This window comes from Petromyzon marinus, chromosome 13 (assembly GCF_048934315.1).
Source record: "Petromyzon marinus isolate PM22_M1 ecotype Great Lakes invasive population chromosome 13, UKy_Petmar_22M1.pri1.0, whole genome shotgun sequence".
In the NCBI taxonomy this organism is placed as follows: domain Eukaryota; kingdom Metazoa; phylum Chordata; class Hyperoartia; order Petromyzontiformes; family Petromyzontidae; genus Petromyzon; species Petromyzon marinus.
The window spans coordinates 15,981,928-16,000,161 of NC_133679.1; the positions used below are offsets into that span (position 1 = coordinate 15,981,928).

General features: G+C 51.5%; 3 protein-coding genes across 7 annotated transcripts in view; 2 read left to right on the top strand and 1 right to left on the bottom strand.

Annotated features, from left to right (window-relative positions):
• Positions 1–25: 25 nt before the first annotated feature.
• LINS1 (lines homolog 1) lies at positions 26–8,670 on the top strand. 4 transcript variants are annotated; one of them, XM_076066919.1, is made up of 7 exons: positions 26–1,588; positions 3,036–3,142; positions 3,253–3,342; positions 3,743–3,923; positions 4,117–4,806; positions 5,650–5,842; positions 6,281–8,670. In XM_076066919.1, exons 1-7 carry the CDS (start codon positions 1,582–1,584, stop codon positions 7,260–7,262), a joined length of 2,250 nt encoding a protein of 749 aa, XP_075923034.1. In that variant the 5' UTR covers positions 26–1,581; the 3' UTR covers positions 7,263–8,670. The 4 variants fall into 4 exon arrangements, with proteins under 4 accessions (XP_075923034.1, XP_032809598.2, XP_075923033.1 ...); XM_032953707.2 differs by lacking the exon at positions 26–1,588 and adding an exon at positions 1,610–2,128; XM_032953708.2 differs by lacking the exon at positions 26–1,588 and adding an exon at positions 1,953–2,128 and having other exon boundaries at positions 3,023–3,142.
• LOC116942118 (uncharacterized) lies at positions 7,780–15,775 on the bottom strand. Its single transcript, XM_076066916.1, has 3 exons — positions 12,082–15,775; positions 8,817–11,119; positions 7,780–8,070 (listed from the first exon to the last, which is right to left on the bottom strand). Exon 1 carries the CDS (start codon positions 14,714–14,716, stop codon positions 12,227–12,229), a length of 2,490 nt encoding a protein of 829 aa, XP_075923031.1. The 5' UTR covers positions 14,717–15,775; the 3' UTR covers positions 7,780–8,070; positions 8,817–11,119; positions 12,082–12,226.
• Positions 15,755–18,234, top strand: part of LOC116942119 (alpha-mannosidase 2x-like) — a 26,304-nt gene continuing 23,824 nt past the window's right edge. For both annotated transcript variants that reach the window (XM_032953710.2, XM_032953711.2), the window contains exon 1: positions 15,755–16,435. In XM_032953710.2, the coding sequence (XP_032809601.2) occupies positions 16,313–16,435 (123 nt within the window). In that variant the 5' untranslated portion in view covers positions 15,755–16,312. The remainder of the gene's footprint in view (positions 16,436–18,234) is intronic.

Here is an 18,234-nt window from a genome sequence, read left to right on the forward strand (position 1 = left end):
AGCCTCGCAGAACAACTTGCAGTGTCCCTGTGGCCTCTCGGGGCGTTGGGGATCCCCTGGGATTTTAGGGTCTCAGGTTTCACAATCGCCTCTCATGGAGGCTGTGGCTTCTTTGAGCCGCTCGCATTGGGTGGTGCGACAGGGCATCAATATTCACTAAATATCACTTGCAAATCATTCAATTGAGACCACAGCAGCCGCGGTGGTGGGATGTTAACTGTCTGGTATCCAGGAGGTCGTGAGTTAAATCACGACCCTGAGGCCATTATTGGAGTGTACATGTTCTCCATGATGTAGCGTCGATTTTTCTTTGGGTCCTCCGGTTTTAACCTCCACATTTAGAATCCTTTTGCGTTTCGAGTATTTGGCTGATATAAATGTTCACATAAGCCACTTGGTTGAACTGTCATTAGTGATAGCCAGGTCACTTCTGAAAAAAAGCCATATAGCTCAGTGGGCCTTACTTGGTAAAATAAAATAAAAATGAGTTTAGTTTAACATCGTGCCCTCTGCTGTAAAATGTGACGGGACCCTCCTGAACATATCCCCAAGTAGAGAAAACCAATAAGCGAGTTTCTATCGCTATGGCGTTCTGATCGATGAAACCAACTCTCACGTCACCGCGTGCCGCACGGGATTCTACGTTCGTGTGCAATGAGCTCGACGGAACTCGTGCAGTCACTGGAGGCGCACAGAGGGCCCAGTTACTTCATTAGACCTCCTTTGCCAGTACCAAAATATAATAATAGGGTTTTTCCCTTTTTTTCTGACAAAACTGAAACCTTTTGACGAGGATTCATGTCTGCATTAACCACAATACCTGCAGTCAAAATGCAAACAAAAAACACTAATATAATATATGCATTGTCCTTGAAACTGATTTGTCCACACCAAGGGACGTCTTTCTTTTGAGCCTCGACCCAATTGGTGCTCGACCAGATGACGCCAAAAGGCGTCAGGTATTGTGGTTAATGCAGACATGAAGCCTTGTAAAAATGTTTCAGTTTTGTTGCCAGAAAAAAGGGGGAAAACCCTATTATTAGGTCCCAGTTACTTTAAACAGCCTGAAGATGCCCCCCACACACGTGTACACAGCCGATGCGTTATGGCAAAACCATCGGCAGTTCCTGATTAACTGTATCCTGGTTATTTTGCCATGGGTCACTGTCAAAATAAATCTGAGAGAATGTGGCCGTCTGACAGGAGCAGCAGCAGCGGTGGACAGCGGCTGCAGTGGAAATGCCCCTCGGGTTGTGATGAAAAGTGGCGCATGTTAATTGGACAACAACTGAAGCTTCCTGGGTCCCCTGAGTTCCGCGTCACCGTCGCGGCCCTTGGGCGTGACAGAGATATGCGCCAAACCAGGACGCACATCTCATCACAGAGAGGGAGGGCCCTTGCCTTTGAACGTCTGACAGTTCACCCGCATTGGCCCAAGCGAGCCTGCCTCAGAATGTCGAAACCTGTCCAGAGTTTGTGTTGAACCAATCAATGGTTCATGCAATCCTGACTGCTGATGAGACTCTCAATGTCGAAACCGGTGCAGAGTGATGATGCACTCCCTGAAGGAAGTCCGCGTGGATGATGGGTGCGTAGTAAACACTTGTGCTGTACTGTATTGATCACGTAGAAGGGGCAGGTCGAGGAAGCAGGAGGCGAATCGCCTGTTTTTGACGTTGCTGCAGTTGAGGGGTTCGGGCAGCAGGGGTCGCCCTGGCCCCCCACAAGCCCCGCACCCAGGGCCTCACCATGGCCGGGTTTCCCGCGTCTTTACGGAGCCTTGGACCCCTGTGTGAGGCGGCCCTGGGGGGCCTCCCCCTGCCAGGGGGTCCCGAGTGCGGGGGCCCAGGTGGGGCCGCCCGGGTGCTGCTGCTGGGGTTGGAACTGGGGACCCCTGATAACCTGGGTCCCCTAGAATCGGGCACCGGGGAGCTGTGGGCCCCCGAGACGGGGACTCCTGGATCCCCCGGCCCCTTTGTGATCGCCCGGGTCGAGCTGGCACTGCTGGCCATGAGCGCGGTGCGGGGTCTGTGTGCGGGACTCCACGGCAGCCCGAGGGGACCCGGGGACCCTGACTCGAACTGGGATGTTCGGCCACAGCGACACGGGGTGCGCTGCACTGACCCAGGTGAGCGGGCGACTCACACGGAGCCTTTAGCGGGCTCTTGCCGAAGTCCTGTTAGGGAGTAGCATCTATGAAGGGCTGATGTGGCCATCACCATGCCCGGCCGCCTTTGTCTCCCAAATGCTGTTGTTCAATACACACCACACCAAGACCTATGCAGTACTCGTTTAAGGTTGAATCGACCTAAGTGGGGGGCAGCATCGTCCCACTGTCAGATATCGGATATCATATATGCTGTGTTGGTCGCGCTGCTGGGATTGTTATCGTCACCATTCCGCCTGGTTACCCAGGAAACTCAGTCTCGTGAATCTATCTCCTGTACACCAGGCGAGATGTTAACTCCCTCGCCTGATGTGCAGGAGGTCGTGGGTTCTATCCAGACCCTGACGCCTGTTGTGAGTCTGCGTGTCTCTTTCTCTCTCCCCGTGGTCGCGTGGATTTTGCTCCGGGTCTTTCGGTTTCCCCCTCCACATTTAGAATCAACATCACGCGTTTAGAGTATTTGGCTGCTATGCATTTGCCACGTGATAAGCCACTTCGCTGAGCTATCATTTGTGGCCAGGTCGCTTCTAAAAATAGCTATATAACTCAGTGGGCCTTACCCGGTAAAATATACTGGCTTAACGCGCCATGTTTCGTTGCGTTTTGTGAAGGACTCTTGGTTATTTTGTGTTGTGAATTAGAGCTTTGCATCGAAATAGAACCCATATCTCAAAGAGAGAGACCGTGCCTGTAACATCTGGCAGTTGACCAGCAAGCAAAGCCCGACTCGGCTGATGAGACACTGAAGGTCGAAACTGGTCGAAAGTTTGCTTGTGTTGAACCAATGGTGCTTGGATTATGCACTCCCAGAAAGAGGGCGGTGTGGCTGATGGGATTTGTGAAATACTTGCATAGTTTATGTGTTCAGGATCACCTGCGCGTGTGGAGGACTCCCCTGGCCCGGCGCTCCAGGAGGGCTACCGATCCGTGCTGAGGGAGCTCCTGGGCACCACGGGAACCCTGGGCTCCCTGCTGGTGGGTACAGCTCCTGGAGCCCGTGCTGTGCCACTAACCCTGTTCCAATGTTACCCTGGTTACCGCAGGGATCCATATCTCACTAAATACATTGTGCCCCCCGTACCTAGGATGCCCTCCTGTGCTCCCCTGAGGGTCTCCTGTCCCACGGCGCAGTGCAGGTCGCCACTGCGCTGTGCCTGCTCCTGGAGAGGGCGGAGGTGAGGTCGCACGGAACTACCGGGGTCACGGGTTCGTGGGGGTCACAGACGCGTGTGCGTGCCAACTCGGGGGAGAAGGCTGTGCCCCGATGGACGCCTGGACTCGTTAGAGAGTTAGCGGTCCTTCCGGCAATCGAAGGAGCCGTCGCCATCCAGAGTCACGGTTCGTATTGCCCTCATGTCGTCCGTGCCTCTCTGCATCTCGTTTGTCGAGTTTTGTCTGCACTGTGGGCATCAACGCGGGCGCGAGGCCGCTCAGTGGCTCGGCCAATTCGGAGAGATGGCACTTGCGTTTCAGGGTTCATGGATAGGGTAAACTACTTGGAGGTCAGGAATAGAGTAGGTTGTGAGGGGTGGGACCTCTTGACCTTGATTGCCCTCCTGTCATTTCTGTTTGCAGGTGCCGAGTTTTGAGACGGGCGCGTGGGTGAGCGAGTGGGTGAGCGCGTGCATGTCTCGGCTGACGGGGGCCCTGAGCAGGACCCAGCTGGCCGCCCTGGGGCAGGCCGAGGCGGCGTGGGCCCTGAGCGACCTTGTGAGCGCCCTCGCCCGGGAGGAGGCCTCCAGCGGCCGGACCTCAGGTCCGTGATTTTCGGATGCAGACCACACGTGGGGTTGTCCAGCATGAGCGATTTTGTATGGCCCAGCACTAAACACGATCAGCCTTCTCGGCCAAGGCGACAATGTCGCAAGAACTCACCTCTATTTTCGGATGACGCTGTGAGCTCCCATTGCCTGAAGGCAAATTAAAAATCTCCATGTCATTGTGTCCAGAGGGCCTGGCGCATGTCCTGCGCTTTCTGGATCCCGTGTGGCCGACTCTCATGGACGAAGTCTTCACCCACGCCCCCCAAATACCATCGCCACCACAGCCGCCGCTGCTGCTGCTCGCGCTACTGGAGCTGCAGGACGCCCTTGTGCGCTCGGGGAGTCCAGGCGCCGCCGGTCGCTTTCCCTTCAGCTGCGACGGCGCCCGCTGCTTGCTGAGCTTTCTGGCACGGCCGGCCGCCCCCTACCCAGCCGTGCGCCGGCTCGCTGGCCATCTCAAGCGCTGGCTGGTGCGGAGCGCACGGCGGCGCGCTGACACCTCCTGCAACGCACACCCCACCGGCGCGCACCCCACCGGCGCACACCAGTGTGCAGATGCAGAGGGTGTGGTGTGCCTAGCATGGACCCTGGTGCACGCAGTGCACACGGGCTGGCTGCAGAGCATCCACATCCATCGTGCGGCATACCACCTCGGGGGCCAGGCCAGCTCCTCTCCACCCTGGGAGGAGAGTGCTACCTCACAGTTACACCGGGAGGAGCAGCTGTGTATGGGAAGCTGCCACATCAGCTCTGACAGGTCGTCAGGAGTCCCGTCCTCGTACTTTGATTGGCCGGCCATTGACCTTGTGACTCTGCGGGGGGTGGTGCTGTCCGTATTAGTGGCGGCCGTGGTGTGTGCGGCCAACCTGGACTCTGGTAAGCTTGACCATTGACCTTTGACCCTCAACCCTTTACCACCACACTCAGCCGCAGGGTTCATAATGGCCTTGTCGCAGACTTAGCTCGCATCACCGAGACCATGAGGGTTGGTGGATCACACACAGATGTTGTGGAACTCCCCATGGGCGTCGAGGAGCTATTCCTTAGTTTGTCAGAAGGCGGTACAGCAAAATGTGGACTCCACTTATTCCATCTACATGGGATAGTCTCTTGCACAAGTGGTTTTTTTCTGGGTGTCCTTGTTTCTTCCCACATGTAAACACTCAATTGGCCATTAACACCTTAATATATAGTGGACCGCAGAGCTTGGAAGGGAGGAATTTGGCACCAGCTTACCATGTAATTGATGCCTTCCTCATTTTCTCATGCCTTGCGCCTCTGAGTATATGTGCATGTGTCTTTTCTAGGGAGTGGTAGTGTAACCTGGTGACTCGAGTTTGATTCCTGCTCACTGCCAACACCAGTGACGATTATCTTAACCGGTCCTGGGCCTCCGCTAGGTGGACTCAGCCTGAAATGAGTACCTGATGTGGTGTGTAAACCGTAACGAGGGAGACAAATGCGGCAGGGCTCGGTGTTGCCCACCCACCCTTTGTGTGCCGTGCCAGACTTCATAGGTGCTCGCTAACAGCACTTGCCCCAACAATCTGTTAAGGCTATAAGAGGGATCTTTTTCTTTGCCACTGGGGAGACGAAGGTGGCGCAGTGTTGGCCACACACCCCCTCGTGTATCGTGGCAGCTTTTATAGGTGCTTGCTAACAGCACTTGCCACAACATTGTGTAGGCTACACGGGCGGTCTTTGTCTGTGTGTGCTCAGTGGGCGTGCGCACATGCGTGGAGGCCGCCGCCCGTTTTGCGCTTGGGTTCCTCGATGGTCCCGTGGGCCCCCGCACCGACTCACAGCTGACCTCCCACCGGTGCCTGTGGCTCGTGACCCTGTTTGGAGACCAGGATGACGACCTGGTGGAGGCGGCCATGAGCCTCCTGCTGCTGCGACCCCACCTTGACCCGTGAGCTCCTCTCACCACTAACACCACCACCGGCACCAGCACCACCACCGGCACCAAGACCACCACCGGCACCAGCACCACCACCGGCACCACCGGCACCACCGGCACCACCACTGCCAGCACTGCCACCACCGCCACGTGTGTATACGTGTGTATGTGTGTGTACGTTTCACTCTGAAATGCGTTGTCACACTTTAGCCCCCTCGCCGTTTGACCTCACAATTTGAGATGGTTTTTTCCCAGTCCGGCTTATCTGGATTGGCAATCCGGACAATATATTTCCACTCCTGGCACACCACATCGAGTATGGTTGCCTGATATGACTGTCACTACTGCTAGTCACAAAACCCCGCCCCTGACCGGAGACCCGAATAATATTTAGTAGGAAATGCATCCAAGCTTCTGATGACGATGGTGATGTCTCATCTTGCTCTCCAGCGACGATGACGAGGACGATGGCGGCGGTGCTGCCATCCCGTGGAGTGAGCGCGTCGGCGTCGGCGCAACCTGCGCCTTCGTGAGCATCGTGCGCCACGCTTGCTTCAGCCCCGTGGTACTGCTCGACCTGCTCATCTCCAGCGAGACGCGCTTCCTGCAGCTGCTTGTACTGGTGTTGCGCCATGTGCGCGCCACGCCGCATGCCCTGGCACAGGCCTGCCTCACCGCCGACCTTCACGGCCACACAGGCCCTGCCGGCACCGCCTCCCCGCCCGCCGGGATTCACCGTGGCCAGGGTGACCAACGCAAACCACCGCCGCCACGGGGAGAGGAGCGGAGCCCCGAGCGGAGGAGCCAGAGACGGCATCAGAACAGTGTCTGCAAGCAAGGGGCGGTGGCAGAGGAACTCGGGAAGAAAAAGCAGCACCGGCTTGTCGACTACGAGTCCTCGGAGGACGACGCCGATGGCGGCGGCGATCGTCGGGATGAGCGTGAACGAGGGACGCACTGGGCGAGTGGTCCCGAGAGCCGGCATCTCTGCCTTCGTGACGAAAATGGTGCTCGTGTAAACGAGGATAACGATGAGAGTGACGATGAGAGTGATGATGACCACCTCAGTGATAGCGATGTCGATGACGGCGACGACAGTGATAACGATGACAATGAAAGCGATGCTGCCGAAGGTGTGCAAGACGACGACGCCGTGGCCGATCTAGACGAGGTAGATGACGATGTAAGCGGTAGCATGGTGGCGCCGGTGCCCACGCTGCTGTCCGTGCTCCGCTGCCTCTCGAGGCTGCAGCTCTGCGTACAGCGCCTGTGCCGGCGCCATCTCTTCCCGTATGACGCGCGACCACTGCTCAGGCTGCTGAGCCAGGCGCAGGCCTCCTGCGCAGGCCTCTGCTCCAGCTCAAGACCTTCCTCTTCTCCCCTGCCCGTGAATACCTCTAGCCCTCCCACAGACTCACACAGAGACCTGTAGACTCACAGAGACCCATAGAAACCTACGGCTGCTTGTCTAAAATAAACGTCCCCACTCGTTCTGTGCAGAGTCCTGAGATGCCATCGCATTTAGACACCGCTATGTAAGTCCTGGTTGTCGTGTACGGACGGAGCTGTGTGGTAGGGGCGGTGGAGTGCTCTTGCCTACAACAGCTGTCAACTGGGTGGCATCTGTTTAACAGGCATAACCCTGCTGAGGAGACCGAAAGTTGAAACCGATCCAGAATTTGCTGCCTAAACAAAATCCGCTAGAAGACATTGGTTCACGGGCCCAATGGGGCTAGTCTATCTTTACACAGCGAGACGGACTCTGGTCATTTACAGAGTGTATTGTAAGGGAGTCTTCGTGTGGCTCTGAGTGTCTGCCACATTCACCCCCCTCCATTGCCAATTGCTGTCTCTCAGACATCAATTTTACCTTTTGAAACCTGGTGAGAACTCAAGGGACTGGGATTTATCTCATTTTTAAGAGTGAATAAGTGGGTAAACAATTGAGATGACCGAGTACAAGTTTCAAGTTTATTTTGAGATCAAGTCATTTGCAAGTAACCTGGGTCACCAAAGTGACAAAAACACAGAAATTCAAGAATTCATTGCTGATCTTCAATCTCCTGGTCACTTCGCAGCCCCAGTCCTACACCTGGAAACTCCAGGTGGCCACCCATTGCAGTCCTGAGCAGGCTCAAATCTGTTTAGCTTCCTACAGGTGAAGAAATCTGGCGCATTCACGGTGCTATTTGGTGAGATCTGATCCAAGGGGTTTCCATACTGCTCCACATCAGAAAAACCTGAACACAAAATGTTCATTCGTATCAGAGCACAATGGTTGACTGTCACATCACAAACATGGGCAGTGGTGCAAATAACAATAAATGCAACATTCGTCAATAACAGACTGAAAACTAATTTCTTTATAACGTATTTTTAAGTTTAGTTTGTCCATCCCCCGCACCCTGATTAGCAGTTAGCTACATACGGTACGAAAGAAGTTCAACACATACATAAACGGGAAAAATATGAGGCTACATTTCTGGCAATGGCCCATCAGAGGACTGCAGAGATCGGGGGTCGAATTTGGCACTGGCTCCTCACCACAGCATGGCGAGATGTTCAGTACCTCACCTGGTATGTAGAGCGTGGGTCCGATCCCAACCCCGATGCCTGTATATTTGGAGTTTGCATGTTTTCCCCGTGGTTACGTGGATTTTCTCCAGGTTCTCCAGTTTTTCCCTCCACATTTAGTAAGATGCGTCGCAAAGCTTTTGTGTGCTATAAATTTCCACATAAGCCACTTCGTAGAGCTATCATTTGTGGCAAGGTCGCTTCTGAAAGAGAGCAATATAGCTCAGTGGGCCTTACCTGGTAAAATAAAAGTTTAGTTTACTGCCTCCCGCTCGTCTGTGGTTCTGCCTCGAGCTTCTGAGTGGTCCTCTCTCCGAGAGTGAGCAAATACCATGCGGTGGTTTCACGTTACAAGCTGACATTAAGGCCATTATATTGTTCACGGTGATTCAAGCCATCAAATCAAACCCACCGAGGCGTGCAGACGTTCACCACCTCCTGAACCCAGGTCTTGGGACCTGTTTCCAGACCGTGCGTAAAGTCAAACATCACAAACTGGGACACGCAGTAAACTCCTTAAACAGCATTAATCAACATTAATCAACAGAGCTCTATTTACACATCGAGCTTGGTAATCGTGCCACAAAACCCAACACGCTGTTGTATAAACATCGAGTTGTTGCACGGAGTTGCAAGTTATTTCGGTTGCGTGCTTTCAGATGCGCTTCTGCGGCCATCTAGAACGCTCCTTCCAATATTAGCAATTCACTAGAGCACTTTTAAATCGAGATTTAAAACTAATTTCTTTAGAACTGCTTTTTGTATTTAGCTTGTCCTTCCCCCGCACCTCCGATTAGCACGGTTGGCTATTCTGACAAATCGCCCGATGATGCTGGATGTAATTACCAGCGAAATGTCGTACTAAAATTGTAAATGTTGTGGATTTACTATCCAACACACCAGTGGGCTGAAGTAGTAACTAATTGGCGTTTTGTTTACGTGACAAATCCCTTACTAATTGGCTGTGTCTGGTGGTGGAGCGTTACGACAGATTTATACTTACGGGATCTAACCCATAAACCTTTATTATGAATAATATTGGTCGCGAAAGCCTGCGTGTTAAATGGTTGGTTAAGCAAAATCTTATTTGGTTCTTTCGGTAAAGTCACGTAGACTGTGCTTGTATATTCACATATACAAGCACAGAGACAATTTCAACCGAGAAGATGGATTCTGGCTTAGTAACCATTGGAAAGATGTTTTAAACCATTTCGGTTCTTAATTAATTGTATTTTACGATCACCTTCAGACCACAGCTCTTTCGCTGGCATTGACTCTTAATACCTCTCACACCACGGTTAATGGTATGGCTTACAACATGGAGTATAACAGCGCCTCCCAGCTGTCTCTCTCCCTCCTCCGTTCCGACCATGGATGGATGAACTCGTCCGTCTGAACGGGACTCGTAGCTATCCGTGGTGCTAAAGTTGAGGGTAAGAATACACTCATTGTTTCGCCATATAGCATTGTGATATATAACGACTTATTGTTGGTAGCTTAGCTGATTGGAGAATATATAGAGTGTATTGATAACATTGAGGTAGTTTATATTTTTGTTTTTTATTGGTTTACTATATGGTATTCATATAGTGTAGTGTACACCCAGTTACTGTTAATAGCTGTTACATAGCTGTTACAACGCTGTGGGTGATCACGATATAGTTTTCTCCGATACCAAGGTTCTCTGCAAACCCACGGGTTTTTTATTATCAGAGATTTGTCCACGAGGCAATTCAGATTTACAAACACAGACACAATTTCAACCGAGAGGATGGTTTCTAATTAAGCATTCATTGGAAAGATGTTCTAAATCAAACCAAACATTAAACTAATTTTCAATGGTACAGTATATTTTTTCAAGTAGTGGTATCCCAAACTTTCACAGCCACTTATTTACCTTCACACCAACATTATGTAAACTCCTTCCCCCCCACCGTGCCGGTCCGGTACATCATTTTATGCTAATTCCTTTGTCAAGGCGTTTTTTTGTTTCCTCCCACACAGCTTAAAGGGCTTGGCTGTCTCCACTCCAACGCTGTCCTCTGGACAGTCCAGTCGCTTCATCTGATGAAGGCCACTTGTGTTGTGGCCGAAACGTCGTGAGAATTTTATTGTGTTATTTTATTGTATTATTTTATTCCCATTCTACGTGACTTTACCGAAAGAACCAAAGAAGATGAATCCTTGCAGTCACGAAAGCTTTAAATCGAAATTTAAGCAAAATAAGTTAAACATACACACAGACAGAGGGAGAGGCGATTCACAATTTCATCCAAAGCCATGAACTCGTCGTCAGTCCGTGGCCATCAGAAATGACAAACCGTGTGCTCAATGGCCAAGTGGCCACCGCCGGCTGGCAATTTAAGCAGTGAAGAAGTAAACAGCGGGAAGAAGGTACGTTTATAGGAGCGCGACAGAGAAACACAGAAAGAACGAAGCGTGAGAGCTCTAGAAGAGAGGAAACTCCCATGGAGGGACTGTAGCAAACAGCAGCAGCAGCGTTCCCACAACTCTGGGACCCGTGCCAGGCGCTGTCGAGTTGCGTGGCTCTGAGCCTGCGATGAGGGAGGCGAGGGGGGATTTGAGCCCTCGCCACCAGGAAACGGCCAGGCTGTGCCAGGTCCGGAGCAGTGCCGATGGATGGCCTCACATGAGTAAGCCTCTCATCACGCGGCCACGACTGACGAGGTGCACAGTCAGCGACACTCACTCTGGCTGGCGTCCATGCAGGGGGGGGGGGGGGTATCAGCAGAGAAATGCAAATAACTCATCTTGTCCACGAGGTTGATCAAAGCTATTCCCCCATACTCCTGAAATAAATTACTTCAACGAATATTTGTACTGTACATGAGCTTCTCGAGAGGGTGGGGGCGGGACTGATGAGAGTTGATGAGTGAAGAGGTGAGCTCGCTTTCGTTCCCTCGTCGTCATCAGCCATGATTTATCCGCTGTTGGATGAAGGCCTCCTCAAGCCAGCGTTATCTGTTGCTGAGCTGATTTCATCGCTCTATCTCAGCGGTAGACGTCTCCTGCCTACACCCGAGTAGGGCATATTCCGAAACGTCGCCTGATGTACTGTACCGGTGTACTCTCACTTTTGTTTTCTTCACGTGCGCGTATACACGTGCGCATTACACCGACACACGTGTCTCTGTAACGCGAGTCCTGGCCACGTGTGCCCTGCACAGACACGCGAGTGCCCTGCACAGACACGCGAGTGCTGTACTGTTTGCTCCCACATCTTTACTGCCCACCGACACTGACCACAGTGGTGGGCTAAGGTCAAATAACCCAGTGGCGTGGAGAGGCCCTCATCCAGCAGTGGATATTGTACATCATTGTGAGTTGCTTGAAGGCGCAGTGACACGATGCGAACTCGTACCGGTAAAATGCGGGGCAGCCCCCCCCCTTCCGCCACCTCATCCTCCTCCCTGCTCTCTGAGCCTTTACTTTTCACGTTATTATTCACCTCCTTCCTCTGACTCACCTTACTCTTCTTATTTTAGCTAACCTCTTTCCACTCCGCTCTCTAAGCTCATCTTCCCACCTCGTCCCACACCTCGTCCCACACCTCTCCCACCTCGTCTCTCTCCCCTCTCCCACCTCGTCTCTCCCACCTCGTCTCTCTCACCTCTCCCACCTCGTCTCTCTCACCTCGTCTCTCTCACCTCTCCCACCTCGTCTCTCTCACCTCTCCCACCTCGTCTCTCGCACCTCTCCCACCTCGTCTCTCTCACCTCTCCAATACAGGTCAGGACCGGTTTGGGTCACGTGCCGCTCTCCCAAACATGTTCCGGGCCGACCCTGGAAGCGGACGTGACGTCAAGGAGTCAACGCGATATATCGCGATACCACAATGCTCGGCGGTACGACCCACGATATATCGCGATACCACAATGCTCGGCGATACGACCCACGATATATCGCGATACTACAATGCACGGCGATACGATCCACGATATATCGCGATACTACAATGCACGGCGATATGATTCTGCTACTGATGGGGCTGATGATGTTGGTGATGATACTGCTACTGTTGATGATGTTGGTGATGATAGTGCTACTGTTGATGATGATGTTGGTGATGATACTGCTACTGTTGATGATTATGTTGGTGGTAGTGCTACTGTTGATGATGATGATGTTGGTGGTAGTGCTACTGTTGATGATGATGTTGATGATGATGTTGGTGGTAATGCTACTGTTGATGATGTTGTTGATGATGATGTTGGTGGTAGTGCTACTGTTGATGATGATGTTGGTGGTAGTGCTACTGTTTATGATGTTGTTGATGATGATGTTGGTGGTAGTGCTACTGTTGATGATGTTATTGATGATGATGTTGGTGGTAGTGCTACTGTTGATGATGATGATGTTGGTGGTAGTGCTACTGATGATGATGATGGTGTTGATGATGATATTGGTGGTAGTGCTACTGTTGATGATGATGATGATGTTGGTGGTAGTGCTACTGATGATGATGTTGTTGATGATGATGTTGGTGGTAGTGCTACTGTTGATGATGATGTTGATGTTGGTGGTAGTCCTACTGTTGATGATGATGTTGATGATGATGTTGGTGGTAGTGCTACTGTTGATGATGTTGGTGGTAGTGCTACTGTTGATGATGATGTTGGTGGTAGTGCTACTGTTAATGATGATGTTGATTATGGTGGTAGTGCTACTGTTGATGATGATGTTGTTGATGATGATGTTGGTGATGATACTGCTACTGTTGATGATGTTGATGATGGTGGTAGTGCTACTGTTGATGATGATGTTGATGATGATGTTGGTGGTAGTTCTACTGTTGATGATGTTGGTGGTAGTGCTACTGTTGATGATGATGTTGATGATGATGTTGGTGGTAGTGCTACTGTTGATGTTGTTGATGATGATGTTGGTGGTAGTGCTACTGTTGATGTTGTTGATGATGTTGGTGGTAGTGCTACTGTTGATGACGATGATGTTGGTGGTAGTGCTACTGATGATGATGTTGTTGATGATGATGTTGGTGGTAGTGCTACTGTTGATGATGATGATGTTGGTGGTAGTGCTACTGTTGATGATGATGTTGGTGGTAGTGCTACTGTTGATGATGATGTTGATGATGGTGGTAGTGCTACTGTTGATGATGATGTTGTTGATGATGATGTTGGTGATGATACTGCTACTGTTGATGATTATGTTGGTGGTAGTGCTACTGTTGATGATGATGTTGATGATGTTGGTGGTAGTGCTACTGTTGATGATGTTGGTGGTAGTGCTACTGTTGATGATGATGTTGATGATGATGTTGGTGGTAGTGCTACTGTTGATGATGTTGTTGATGATGATGTTTGTGGTAGTGCTACTGTTGATGATGATGTTGATGATGATGTTGGTGGTAGTGCTACTGTTGATGTTGTTGATGATGTTGGTGGTAGTGCTACTGTTGATGACGATTATGTTGGTGGTAGTGCTACTGATGATGTTGTTGATGATGATGTTGGTGGTAGTGCTACTGTTGATGATGATGTTGATGATGTTGGTGGTAATGCTACTGTTGATGATGATGTTGATGATGGTGGTAGTGCTACTGTTGATGATGATGTTGTTGATGATGATGTTGGTGGGAGTGCTACCGTTGATGATGATGTTGGTGGTAGTGCTACTGTTGATGATGATGTTGGTGGTAGTGCTACTGTTGATGATGATGTTGGTGGTAGTGCTACTGTTGATGATGATGTTGGTGGTAATGCTACTGTTGATGATGATGTTGATGATGGTGGTAGTGCTACTGTTGTTGATGATGATGTTGGTGGTAGTGCTACTGTTGATGATGATGTTGGTGGTAGTGCTACTGTTGATGATGATGTTGGTGGTAGTGCTACTGTTGATGATGGTGGTAGTGCTACTGTTGATGATGTTGATGATGATGATGTTGGTGCTAGTGCTACTGTTGATGATGATGGTAGTGCTACTGTTGATGATGATGTTGGTGGTAGTGCTACTGTTGATGATGTTGGTGGTAGTGCTACTGTTGATGATGATGTTGATGATGGTGGTAGTGCTACTGTTGATGATGATGTTGTTGATGATGATATTGGTGATGATACTGCTACTGTTGATGATGTTGGTGGTAGTGCTACTGTTGATGATGATGATGTTGGTGGTAGTGCTACTGTTGATGATGATGTTGGTGGTAGTGCTACTGTTGATGATGATGTTGGTGGTAGTGCTACTGTTGATGATGATGGTGGTAGTGCTACTGTTGGTGGTAGTGCTACTGCTGATGATGATGATGTTGGTGGTAGTGCTACTGCTCATGATGTTGGTGGTAGTGCTACTGATGATGATGTTGGTGGTAGTGCTACTGCTGATGATGATGATGTTGGTGGTAGTGCTACTGTTGATGATGATGATGATGGTGGTAGTGCTACTGCTGATAATGATGTTCGTGGTAGTGCTACTGCTGATGATGATGTTGGTGGTAGTACTACTGCTGATGATGATGTTGGTGGTAGTGCTACTGCTGATGATGATGTTGGTGGTAGTGCTACTGTTGATGATGATGTTGGTGGTGGTAGTGCTACTGTTGATGATGATGTTGGTGGTAGTGCTACTGTTGATGATGATGATGTTGGTGGTAGTGCTACTGTTGATGATGATGGTAGTGCTACAGCTGATGATGATGTTGGTGGTAGTGCTACTGTTGATGATGATGATGTTGGTGGTAGTGCTACTGCTGATGATGATGATGTTGGTGGTAGTGCTACTGCTGATGATGATGTTGGTGGTAGTGCTACTGTTGATGATGATGTTGTTGGTGGTAGTGCTACTGATGATGTTGGTGGTAGTACTACTGCTGCTGATGATGTTGGTGGTAGTGCTACTGCTGATGATGATGTTGTTGGTGGTAGTGCTACTGCTGCTGATGATGTTGTTGGTGGTAGTGCTACTGCTGTTGGTGGTAGTGCTACTGCTGATGATGATGTTGTTGGTGGTAGTGCTACTGCTGATGATGATGTTGTTGGTGGTAGTGCTACTGCTGATGATGATGTTGGTGGTAGTGCTACTGCTGATGATGATGTTGTTGGTGGTAGTGCTACTGCTGCTGATGATGTTGTTGGTGGTAGTGCTACTGCTGATGATGATGTTGGTGGTAGTGCTACTGCTGATGATGATGTTGTTGGTGGTAGTGCTACTGCTGATGATGATGTTGTTGGTGGTAGTGCTACTGCTGATGATGATGTTGGTGGAAGTGCTACAGCTGGGCACGTGGCGGGCGAGGCGCGGGAGTCGCGCGCCGACGGAGTCGCCCGCCCAGGCGGTGACGTCACGGCCCAGGGCGGCGTGCCGAGAGTCGATTGCGCGGAGTCTGGGCCCGGCTCACCTCCTCGCCTCTCACCTCTCACCTCGTCCCCCGGCTCTTCCCACCTCGCGTCTCGTCCCTCGTCTCCCACCTTGTATCTCCCCTCCATTACACCCCCCCTCCCCACCTGGCGCCCACTGTTCCCCTACCCTAAACTCCCCCTCGCCTCCCACCCCGTGACTGCCGACCTCTTCTCCCATCTCCCACGTGATCTGCCGTTTCTCCTCGACTCCCTCATCTCAGATCCCCTTCCACGCGGCCACCACCCATTTCATCTCCTCGTCTTAACTCCTCGTCTCCCACCGTCACCCCCTGCCCACCTTCCCCTCTCGGGGTCCCCGGGGCACAGGTCCGGGGGGGTTGACCACTCCGAGGGGACCCAGGGGACCCCCCCCCCCGGGGGCCGTGACTGCACTGTGAACTCCTGTGAAGGACGAGGGATAAGAGGTGGCGGTGGTGAAGGCGGAAGAGGTGACTCTCTGCTGAAGAGGAGGTGGAAGAGGTGACCCGCGAGGACCCTTGAGGAAGGTGGAGAAGGAGGTGTAGGAGCGATGAGGCTGCGCAAGTTGGTGGTCGTGTGCTTCGGCGCCACGTTCTGCGTGGCCGTCTTCTCGCTCTACCTCATGCTCGACCGGGTACACTTCGACCGCACCAAGAGCGGGGACCCCGCCAAGGTGAGGGCGGTGAGGCGAGGGGTAAGGAGACACAGGAGTCGTCTTTGTGACTGGGGGTGAGGTCAGAAGTTCGTGGCGATGGGGTCCTCGTGAGGAGTCACGGCGAGTCGGGTGACGAGAAGGGTCGCAAGGAGAGGGGTGAGGAATGGTGAGTGAGGGGTCGTGCTCGAGGGGGTCCATTCTGGGATTCATTTCCCGCGTCCTCCGTGTTCTGCGGGACCCTGGTTTAACCGAGCAGGTGGCACGTGTGATGAGGGGGAGGTGTGATGAGGTTGGTGGTGTTATGAGGGGAAGGGAGATGAGGGAAGGTGTGATGAGGTGTGACGAGGGGAAGGTTGATGAGAGGAGTTGTGATGAGGGGGAGGTTGATGAAGGGGGCTGTGATGAGGAGGTGTGATGAGGGGAGGTGTGATGGGGGGGGGGGTGTGATGAGGGAAAGGCGTGATGAGGGGGATGTTGATGATGAGGTTGATGGGGGGGGGCTATGATGAGGGGGAGGTGTGATGAGGGGAGGGAGATGAGGTGTGATGAGGGGAGGTGTGATGGTGGGTGTGGTAAAGGTCAGTGTGTCACTGCGCGAGTTCCCACGCCTCGCTTGCTGTGGTTCAGGGTGACTGTTTAATTGGCGCGGCTGCCCAAGGTCTCTCTTCACGTGGCGCCAGGCCGCTCACCTGCTCCTTCAGGTTCAGCAGGTACCCGCTTGGCCAGTGGGAGGGAGGAGCGGTCGCTTCTCCCCACGCGGTGGCTGAATCTCATGACTTGGCCCATCCTCCCTCCCTCCGGGGTTCATAAAATATCACTCACCACTTTGTTGGGAAGTAGTTGTCCAGTAGTTCTCCAACGGACACACCCACCAAAGGAACGTGGCATGGCCACCACTGGGTCTACAGGGCTGTAAATGAGCAGCGATGCCTCGATGATCATTTTAGCAGGAAATTGTTCCTCAGTTTACAGAGACCAAGATCCCACGCAAAGCGTTTACAGACTCAAGTAGACAAGCCGCTGCTTCCTTCACATACCTGTCGCTAAACATGTTTGTTACTATTCCTGTTTTACCAGGGTAGGGCCCACTAAACTATGTAGCTCTTTTTCAGAAGTGACCTGGTCAAATAATAGCTCAACAAAGTGGCTTTTCACGTGGAAGTGTATAGCAGCCAAATACTTAAAATGCATGTTTCTAAATGTGGGGGGAAAAACCGGAGGACCCGGAGTAAAATCCACGGGGAGAACATACAAACTTCAAATATGCAGGTGTCAGGGTCGGTATCGAAAGCACGACCTCCTGCGCATACCAGGTGAGGTAGTTAACATGTCGCCACCACGGCTGCCTAAATTATGCAACTTTTTTTATACATCCCATCAGCCACATGGTCTTCCATCTGGGAGTACAGAATCCCAGTAGAATTGGTTCAATGCAAACAAAACTCTGGAACAATTTCGACAATCAGTGTCTCATCAGCAGTCAGGCTTGTTGGAACCAATGCTGGTGAACTGCCAGATGTTACAGGCAAGGCCTCTCTGCGAGATATGGGTCCTATTTGGACACAGCTCAATACGCTATACAACGCAACATGGTCGTGGAAAATGTAAACGCCAAGCAGAGTGTGGTGTTTGGTGATTAAATTAGCAGCCAATAATTGTGATGATATCCTGCCTCGATTCTTGTCGCCTATTGACTTCGAGAGACTGGTTCATGCTTTTTTGTTCTCCTGACTTGATTACTGTTCGGGATTCTGAGGAAGGTGCTCAGTAGATTCCAGCTTGTTCAGAATGCAGCTGCTGGAGTGCTTACAAACACA

What these genes read in the sequence shown, in the direction of transcription:
- LOC116942118 (XM_076066916.1), bottom strand. Translation starts at nt 14,716, where the DNA reads ATGAGCAGTAGCACTACCACCAACATCATCATCATCAGCAGTAGCACT.
- LINS1 (XM_032953707.2), top strand. Translation starts at nt 1,750, where the DNA reads ATGGCCGGGTTTCCCGCGTCTTTACGGAGCCTTGGACCCCTGTGTGAG. An exon ending in TGCGGCCAACCTGGACTCTG is followed by an intron (nt 4,807 to 5,649) that starts GTAAGCTTGACC and finishes GTGTGTGCTCAG; the next exon opens with TGGGCGTGCGCACATGCGTG. An exon ending in CTGCGACCCCACCTTGACCC is followed by an intron (nt 5,843 to 6,280) that starts GTGAGCTCCTCT and finishes CTTGCTCTCCAG; the next exon opens with CGACGATGACGAGGACGATG.